This window comes from Hordeum vulgare, chromosome 1H (genome assembly GCF_904849725.1).
Source record: "Hordeum vulgare subsp. vulgare chromosome 1H, MorexV3_pseudomolecules_assembly, whole genome shotgun sequence".
In the NCBI taxonomy this organism is placed as follows: domain Eukaryota; kingdom Viridiplantae; phylum Streptophyta; class Magnoliopsida; order Poales; family Poaceae; genus Hordeum; species Hordeum vulgare.
This window is the reverse complement of record NC_058518.1, coordinates 355,459,443-355,469,797: the sequence shown is the minus strand read 5'-3', so window position 1 is coordinate 355,469,797 and position 10,355 is coordinate 355,459,443. Positions and strand designations below refer to the sequence as shown.

At 48.6% G+C, this 10,355-nt stretch overlaps 1 protein-coding gene across 1 annotated transcript; it reads left to right on the top strand.

The window, feature by feature from the left end:
• Positions 1-918: 918 nt before the first annotated feature.
• LOC123399167 (VQ motif-containing protein 20-like) lies at positions 919-2,192 on the top strand. Its single transcript, XM_045093600.1, has one exon. The coding sequence runs from the start codon at positions 919-921 to the stop codon at positions 1,747-1,749; it is 831 nt and encodes a 276-aa protein (XP_044949535.1). The 3' UTR covers positions 1,750-2,192.
• Positions 2,193-10,355: the final 8,163 nt, after the last annotated feature.

Sequence of the window (10,355 nt, the reverse complement as noted above, 5' to 3'; positions counted from 1 at the left end):
GATCAGTCAAAGCAATTGGGCTATACTAACATGCATAACTAATCGTGTGTCCCTCATAGGCCTAGCCCTAGGCCCTCGCCTCTCTGGCAATACACTAGGGCCAGCCTCAATGCGGAGAGGGCACGGGCGAGGGGAAAGGGTTTGTGTGTGCTTGGGATGCCGGATGCTTGCTTGGCAGCGGTTCGGACACCCGTAAGTCCCGTGATTTGCGGGAAAAATAACGTTCGGATGTTGAACGGATAGATGTAGAATTCCGTTGAATGGCAAAACACTTCTGTACCATGCAGTTCGGACGGTTGCGGGCGATTTCGAGATGCCCTAACTTTACTAACTCTTTTGTAAAAAAAGTTTATTTTCTAGGGAAGTGCATGGATAAACCCATGGGCACATGCGCCCACTTCACAAAACTTATTTCTAAATGCTAAAAAGTTCTAAGAAAGCCTCATGCATACACCTTCACATTATCCGTGTGTTCAGAAGGTTTTGCGGAAAAAAAACATTTTCTTTCGCTTGTGTAAATAAAATAAAATGTGTCATGGAACACTATCTAGAATCTCTGAAATTTGTCTCAGAATAAAATATATATTTTCACAAAACTTTATGTTGTGCAATGTTGTGGACACACATTGCAAAGATGTATGCATGGAGTTCTATTTTAAATTTCTTAACATTGTAAAACACGCTTAAAAATTCATTTAAAAAATGGGTTCATATACCCGTGTGTTGAGGACGTCCACACTCTGCTTTCCTACCCAAAGCTTACCAAACAGAGACCGTAGTACTACTGCACTGTTGCTCACGGACATGGTGGGCCACGGGTCGTCGACGGTTGCTAATCTCATTGGGGTCCATTTCCTTCGATGCGCTGTTCTACAAGTGTGTAACCAACAAGGGCGTAACCAACTAAATATCCCCGACATGTACGCGCGGACACCAATCCCCAGCCCTCCCTATTTATACACGCACGGCGCGCGCGCGTCCACTCGCTACCTAACTGCCACCTCCGATCCGTCGATGAGCCCCACGTCGCCCCGGCAGCCCGGCTTCGGCGCCGGCGGGCAGCGCCAGCAAGCTGTCGCCGCCGCCACCACTCCGTTCAAGATCCACAGGGACTCCCACCTCATACACAAGGGCGCCGTGGCCGGGGCATCCGCGTCCTCGCCGCCCTCCTCCTCGTCCACCAACTCCTCCGTCTCCTCCTCCCCCGGCGTCGGCCAGCATCGGCCGGCGCCGAGGCCGAAGCAGCAGCAGCAGCAGCAGCAGCAGCCTGTCATTATCTACACGCACTCCCCCAAGGTGATCCGCACCAGCCCGCGCGACTTCATGTCCATCGTGCAGAAGCTCACCGGACTCGAGAGCGCCGCCGCTGCGTCAGCCGTCACCGGCGCCGCGCAGGACGAGTCGTCGTCCTCGTCGACGGAGAGCTGCGCCAATGCCCATGCCAGTGCCGTGCCACCACCGCCGCCTCTGCCCCAGTACATGGATCCACCTCAGCTGATGCCGCCGCCGGCGCAGCTGGATCACGCGCACTTCATGCCGGACATCCCGCTGTTCGCGCCATCGGAGCATCAGCAGCACCTGCTCTGCGCCTCTAGGGGTGGCCTCTATGGCCACTTCCCGCCCACGGTGGAAGCCGCGTCGCTTGGCGGCCCGGCGAACATGCACGACGGCGCCGCCTCTGTGGCGGTGTTCTCCCCGTCGATGGTGGAGGCGATGAGAACGGCGTATCCGGATTACCAGTTGACTTAATCGACATGCATGAACTAGGCGATGATCGATCACGGCGCATCGGTCCATGCAATAATCGGAGCTAGTTTCTCTTTATTTCTTCATGTTTTATCATCATGCTTCATTTCGGGGACTTCGTATGTACGTGCAGAGACAAGAGAGGTGAAGGATTGACTGGCCTGGTCGGTGCATGTATGCACGTAAGACAATCCGTCGACGTACGTCGCAACGCATGCATACATGCAAGGCTAGCTGAGCTCCAGATCTCCCGGTTAATTACTCTATTTTTGTCAGCAAATACTAGTAGCAGTAGATGTAGTTCCCAACCATGAATGGTGATGGCGCCTTTCATCGTGTTTTTTTCTTTGCCAGAATTAGTTCCTCTGTTTGACCATTTTAGTTCCCTCGTGTGTGTCCTCGATCAAGCTGATTACGGTAGAGTTTTTTGTTTTTGTGAGTTTTTGGTAGAGCCTTGGTTATGATTTTTCTACTGCAATCTGTAAATAAATAAAATTGCAGAATTGCTGAACGGAATTTTCGATTCTCCTATCAATGAATGGATCGATGTAAATCGTGAATGAATGATACTAAAGCAACGAAAATTAATATAGATCAGAGGGAGTACATTTTTTTCAAAAAAGACAAAAATAGCGTTGAGGGAAATAAATGAATTATATATATGATAGACTCAATGTTCACATTTCTATATCTGCTCTAGTTCAGATCAGAGATCACCAGGCAGCCCCATCTTAAGATTTTACTATATGGAACACACATTTTCATATGGACGCGGTTTGCCTAGCTTGAACTTTACAAGCTCACAGAGCCGACGAACGGTTCATTTATTCGTGTTGCTCCACTAAGCATATTTCTCTACGCATGCCATTTCCATTTGCTCCTTAAGAATGATACTCCCTCTGTTCATAAATATAAAATATATTGGATATTTCGATATAAATTATATACGTACTAAAATAAGTGAACAATACACTTAGGCTATGTTTGAAAACAATGTTTTGTTTAAACTTTTGTATTTCAGTACTAAAGTTTTTTATGCTAAGGAAAATGAATATCGTAGGATGTGAAAATATATTAGCGTTTACACCCAGTCTAGGCAAATCCGGTCCCCTATATGTCCCTGGACGCGCCTGCGGGCGCATCCGGACGACCACTTAGATTTCGCTCCCCGTATCCACATATCTCATATTTGGATTCTCAAATCAATGCAAAACCATGCACAGCGATCACATAACCCATTTGTGACATCCTCGACTTTTGCTACAGTGATGATTGTAATTAAGCGACATTGATCCCGCGCTAATGATGCCACGTCATCGTTAATTATATCAATGATCTCATGTTGGTTGAAACCGAATCAAAGTTCGAAACTTAAAATTAAAGTCGGACGAGAAAAGATTTTTATGTTGTTGAAGTAAAAAATGTCGGAGAGTTATAAAAATTCCCTAGCGGATTATAATATCAAATCAGGCACTTTAGGAATTATGGGTAACCCCTATATATTTAAAAGTGGAGCTTTAAATCAAATAAATAAAAGAAATATAGTAAATGAAAATAAATAAATAAAAGAATGAATTAAAAGTATATATAATGAATTATAAAAGAAAGTAAATAAGATTTAATAATAAAAAGAATAATAAAAAGAATTAGAAATAATAATGAAAAGAATGTATTTAAAAAAAAGGAAAGGGAACCCCTGGCCGAATTGGGCCTACCAAGCCCCCCTATTCGGCCCACCCCCTCCCTGGGGTATAAATCCCCAGGAGGGGCCAAACCCTAGCGATCGAACCCCTCCTCCCGTTTCCCTTCCGCCGCCGCCGCCAGGACCGAGCGGTCCTCCCACCAACCGCTCGGGGGGGGGGGGGGCACCCCACCGACGCCTCCCACCGAGAGACAACCTCTCTCCCTCTCGGTCCTACCCCCCCCCCACAAGACCTCTTCTCCTCTCGGCTCCTCTCCCTCTCGTTATCCCCCAACCCCCACCGACACTTCCTCATCCACCCCACTCCTTGACCCCCTCGTCCTCCGTGGAGGCCGGCCCCGATCCAAGACCTCCCGCCGGCGGCTCCCTGCCCCTCCCTCCTCTCAGCCTTCCACCTCGCCTCCCAGCTCCCAGGGACCGAGCCCCTCCCCCACGAGCACCCCTCCTCCCCTCGGCTCCTCCCACCTCGAGCCGAGAGGAGCCTCCCATCCCGCAACCCCTAGATCCCCTGTCGGCCCCTTCCCCATCCCCCGGCCGACCAGCACCAGGAACCCGTCGGCCGACCACTCCTTCTCCCGTCGCCCCCCCGCGCCGGCCAAGCCCCTCCCCGTCGGCGGCTCCATCCCCGGGGGGCCCCTCTCGGCGACTCTCTTCGCCGGCAACGACCTCATCGGCACCGTCACCACCGTCACCGCCTCGTCTTCCTCCTCGCCGTCACCTCCGCCTCCCGAGAACTCTGGCTTTACCGGGCCCTCTCGTCAACGTCGATGAGCCCCTCCTCGGGCTCCTCCGGCCATCTCCTTCCTCGCGCCGTCCCTGTTCCGTTCCGGCAAACGGCGTTCCGATCCGACGTCGTTAGGTTCGCGTAGGTGATCTTGGAGATGTGTCCCTATCTGTGTGATGTTGAGTTATGTGTTAAACACAAAGGTTGGAGAGAGAGAGAGAGTCTTAGAAACAAATAGAAATAAATGTTGTATTGCGTATGTATGTATGTATAAATATCGTACGTATTTTGTATGTATGAGATGCACCTATGTATGTATTTATGTATGTCGGTATATGGCGGTATACGTTAATTGTATGGATATGTATGTGTGGGTAAAAAGGTGTATTTGGCCTAAGCCACTTACCGGTGGGGCCAACTCACCCCGCTGTCTATGACAGGGAGACCCCACACCTCTTTTAAAGAAATGTGAAAATTAAAATGTCAAAAAATAAAAATATGTTTTTATTGAATAAAGAAATAGATATATTATTTAATTAATTGATTGGATAATTAGAATAATTAGAGTATGACACGTGGGTCCCCCACTAAATTAATCTGATTAATTAATATTTAATCTTAATTAAAACTTGTGTCTATGACGCTCGGGACCCACTGGTCACTTGACCAGTCAACTGCTGATGTCAGCATGACATCATGCTTATGCCATAATTGCTTTTATTTAAATTAATTAAATATGTTTTTAATTCCTAATTATTGAATAAAACTTTAAAAATTATTATAAAATAATTTGTAAGTCAGAACAAAATATTTTCAACATGAAATTTGATCAGCAGAACGAGACGAACCCGGGTACACGGTCCATTCGTCTGTCACGTGTCCCTAGCATAGCAAACGTGGAATATTTCCTTCGTTTCCATTCTCACCGGTAGTAGCCCGAGACCCAAAAAATATCGTCAAATATTCTTCCGACCCGTCTATGATGGATGTTGCTGCGTTAGCTCATGTCTAGCCTGCATCTTGCCATGTCATGCATTGTGTTGCATCGTTGCTATTATTTATTGTTTCTTCCCCCTCTTCTCACCGGTAGACCCCGAGACTGACGCTGCTGCCGGGTACATCTACGACCCTGCCGATCAGTCCTTTGCCGCAGAGCAGCAAGGCAAGCAACCCCCCCCCCCTTGATCATTCCTATATCGCCTATGTCTTTCTTCCTACTGCTTGCATTAGTATTTTGCTACTGTTGTAGTTAGCTCCTATATCTGATGCATAGCCTATTTTTGATGAACTGCTACTTTCAGTCTTGTACCTTTAATATGCTTAGTATAGGTGGAGCAGTCATCCCCCTGACACCGTAGTCCAGTTGCCCCGCTTGTTTTCAAATCTCGATCCCTGATCGACGAGCCAGACCGGACACATCACATACACCCCCTTAGTTGTACGACGCTACAGGGATACTATCGGGTACCGAGGGTGACACCTCGCTAGGTACTCCTGATGATATCTCTGTAGTATAGCTAGTCGGTCGTGGTTATCAAGGGTGATTCCTCTTTCACCATTCCCGATGACGCCTCTGTCGTGCAACCCCTCAAGTGTGTGACCCCCGAGGGTGATTCCTCTAAGCCCACCTTGACGGATACATCGTTCGGAATCCAACGAGGGTGATACCTCGGATTCCCCCCGATGTTACAACCACATAGTTAATCGACCATGTTCTGGGATCATGGGTGATTAGTTGTTAAGATGGGTGGATTCCCGTGAGATTGTGTTGATGGCCTAATTAAAACGTTAATGGATTTGGGTGTTTGATCTGGGTTGGCCGGAGACCTTTTCGCACTAACCGGCTACGCGGGAAGAATTATGGGTACTCGGCGTCGCGGTATCAGCCGAAGCTTTTCAGATGTCAGCAACGTAGTGGCGTGCGCCCGAGTGGTCCCTAGATGCATCGCGCTTGTGATTAAGGGATGCTAGGATTGACGTCGGCCGCCCTCGCATCATGCAGGAGAGCGGAGGGGAACTGGGCCCATGAACCCTTTGCGCTTAGGATTTAGACCGGCGGGCTGGCCTCTTTGAGTAGTCTTAGGTGGGGCTGCGACGTGTCGATATTCCGAGGCCGGGCAGGACCCAAAAAAGTGTGTCTGGCCAGAGTGTTATCGAGCGTGACGGGACATGTGGTGCACCCTTGCAGGGATGAAAATTAACTATTCGGATAGCCGTGTCCACGGTTACAGGACGACTTGGAGTTGTGCCCTGATCTTATACAACTACAATTGTTACTTAAGTGGATCATTAGTTGCCTCAGGATTGCTTCCTTGCAGGGAGTCGAGGGAGGATCTCTGGGCATGACCTCACTTTAATATTGCTGTAGCAATATGACTATTAATGGTGTTACCTGTTCTACTCTCGTATATTGCTGCAAGACCTTGAAGATGCTAGTCTTCGATAGGACTAGGCCTTCTCTCTCTATTCTCGCATTGCTACAGTGAGTCCACATATAACCCCCCCTTGTTTGATACTGATGCATACTTAGAATAGTTATGATGCAAGACTTGCGAGTACTTTGGATGAGTACTCACCGCTGCTTTGCTCCCCCTTTGCCCCCTTGATCAGTTTGCTACGACCAGATGATGGAGCCCAGGAGATGGAGGTCCCCGCCGACGACGACTGCTACCCCGACGGTGCCTACTACTACGTGGAGGCCGCTGATGATCAGGAGTAGTTAGGAGGTTCCCAGGCAGGAGGCCTCGCCTCGTTTGATCGTTGTACCTTTTGTGCTAGCCTTCTCTAAGGCACCCCATGTTTTATGTCTGTACTCAGATATTGTTGCTTCCGCTAACTCGTGTGTTTATCGAGCTTCCGTATTCTAGCCCTCGAGGCCCCTAGCTTGTAATATGAAGCTGATATTGTTTTATTTGTGTCTAAAATTGTGTTGTGATATCTTCCCGTGAGTCCTTGGGTTTGATCGTACGCATTTGCGTGTATGATTAGCGTACGATTAAACCGAGGGCGTCATAAGTTGGTATCAGAGCCGACTGCCTGTAGGTAGCCCCATTTCCAACTCCTTGGCCGAAGTTGAGTCTAGTGTTTGAAAAACTTTACTAACACTCATGTTGTGGCTTATGGGCCCACATCTCAATTGGGTGGTATTAGTATCTTTTACTCCTTTCCTATACTCTGGGCTCTACTCTCTTTTCTCTTTTGGGTCAAAGATTTTACTAACTCTAACATTAGGTTCTCGTAATCACATCGACCCGGAGCGCTGGACTATCTACTCGTTTCTCCTGAATATATATTACACACACTGTCATTTGACATCCGTCAATCTTATTTTCAGATGTGCCGCAAGACAGCACATGCGCTTGACACAGGCCACTGAGACGACTGGGTTCCCGACCATTTTGGTCGACCTCCTGACCAGGCTAGGATATCACCGGTACCCCAAGTACACTGTGTTTGAGGATTTCCGCGAGTACAACCAGTACCAGTACTAGGCTGAGGTTCGCATCTTCGACCAGATGGGCGGCGAGACCCTCGAGCGCCACGTCTTCTGTGGTATTGGAGTGTCGATCGAGATGGCCGTCCACGATGCGGCCTACATCGCTATCACCTGCCTCCGTGGAGCGTACCCTCACCTGGAGGAGAGCCCTTTCAGATACATCCCGCATGCTCCTGCTGGGGATGAGACTGGGTCTGATCTCACTGCTTATGCTTCTGACGTTCGGGAGCGCAGCGACCGATCCTACGTCGCTGTTTGCGCCCCCTACGTGACGCGTCACTACGACGCGCGGTTTCTGGTGCAGTACACTGAGGCACTGGATCGTGCTTTTCGAGCTCTCACTGTGGAGTTGTATGCTACGCGCGTTCGTCTTTATGACGCGCTGATAGAGCTGTAGCCATCACATTGCCCGAGGGTTCCCCCTATGCGCATCCGCGAGCCGAGCAGGACAGAGCTACCATCAACTCTCGAGTGGACTGATGTTGGGGGTAGAACCCCTGCACTTGGACCTCAGCTCCTCGACTGGATGCGATGCCCTCACCAGAGTCACAACGGGACACAGGGTCATGTTCCTACCTTCTATCACGGCCAACTACCAGGATTCGTTCGTCCTCTCCGACGTTCATGTAGCCTTATCGCTATATCTCGTTGTGGTACTCTTCCACCGCGTGCCTGCATGCCGCCTAGTGAGTCCAGGGTTTCGTCTAATGCGTCCAGGCTATCGCCAAATTTCAAGTTTGTAATCGTTAGTCTATAATCGAACTTATGTACGTGTCTGTATGTCAAACTCAACTACTATGAACTATCTATCGCATTTCCCTTTCATCATGCTTGATTACTTCATGAATGTGTGCGATGCCTTTGCAATTACTTTAAGCTAAACTACCCCTGTTAAATATTTAACAGGATGGTTAGACCAGCTGGCCGCCCGCATGCCCCTGCCAACGATGCACCACCCCCGCCTCCTGAGTATATGGCGGGGATGATCCAACAGTTTGAGCTAAAGCACCAGTTTATGCAAGGGCTCATGGATCAGTTCCAAAGGCCGAACATGAACCAACCGCAAGGCGTGACACTGCAAGACTTCTGCCGCCTCAACCCTGCGATCTACCGCAGCTCAACTCAGCCTCTTGATGCTGATGACTGGCTCCGTGACATTTCTTACGAGCTTGAGTCTGCCAATGTGCCCCTCGCGAGCTATGTCAACTTTGCCGCCTACTTCCTGAAGGGTCCCGCTGCTCAATGGTGGGACAGCCACATGCGCTCTCAACCCGATGGAACTATCATCACTTGGACAGAGTTCAAGGCTGCTTTCCGTGCTCGCTACATTCCTCAGGGAATCATGGACCAGAAGAAGCGTGAGATCCGCAACCTGGTCCAGGGCAACAAGACTGTGGATGCTTGATAGTCTCAAACGTATCTATAATTTTTGATGGTTTCCTGCTGTTATCTTGTCAACTTTGGATGTTTTATATAACTTTTATATCTTTCTTGGGACTAACTTATTAATTCAGTCCCAAGTGCCAGTTCCTATTTTTTCTGTGTTTTTGACTCTTTTCAGATCTGATTTTGGAACGGAGTCCAAACGGAATAAAATCCCCGAAATAAATTTTTCCAGAACAGAAGAAGATCGGGGGACTTGAGGGCCAAGGCAGGAGGCCCACAGGGAGCCCACAAGCCCTGACGCTGCGGCCAGTGGAGGACCCACGGCGACCAGGATTGTGGCCTCCCTGGCGCTCCCCTGCCCTACCTCTTTGGCCCATAAATTCCCTAAAATACCAGAAAAAATCAGGACATCCACGAAAACACTTTTCCGCCACCGCAAGCTTCCGTTTCCGCGAGATCTCATCTGGAGACCCTTCCCGGTGCCCTGTTCGAGGGGACTTTGGAGTTGGAGGGCTTCTACATCAACATCATCGCCTCTCCAATGACTCGTGAGTAGTCCACTTCAGACCTACGGGTCTGTAGTTAGTAGCTAGATGGCTTCTTCTCTCTCTTGGATCTTCAATACAAAGTTCTCCATGATCTTCATGGAGATATATCCGATGTAATCCTCTTTGGCGGTGTGTTTGTCGAGATCCGATGAATTGTGGATTTGTGATCAGATTATCTATGAATTATATTTCAGTCTTTGCTGATTTCTTATTTGCATCATTTGATATCCTTGTAAGTCTCTCCGAGTCTTGGGTTTTGTTTGGCCAACTAGATCTATGATTCTTGCAATGGGAGAAGTGCTTGGTTTTGGGTTCATACCGTGCGGTGACCTTTCCCAGTGACAGAAGGGGCAGCAAGGCACGCATCATGTTGTTGCCATCAAGGGTAACAAGATGGGCTTTCATCATAGATTTGAGATTGTCCATCTACATCATGTCATCTTTCTTAAGGTGTTACTCTGTTCTTTTGAACTCAATACACTAGATGCATGCTGGATAGCGGTCGACGTGTGGAGTAATAGTTGTAGATGCAGAAAGTATCAGTATACTTGTTTTGGACGTGATGCCTATAGATATGATCATTGCCATAGATAACGTCACGACTTTGCGCGGTTCTATCAATTGCTCGACAGTAATTCGTTCACCCACCGTCTACTTGCTTTCATGAGAGAAGCCACAAGTGAACACTACGGCCCCCGGGTCTATTCACAACTATCGTCTCCACTTTTACTTTTACTTTGCTTTGTTTACTTT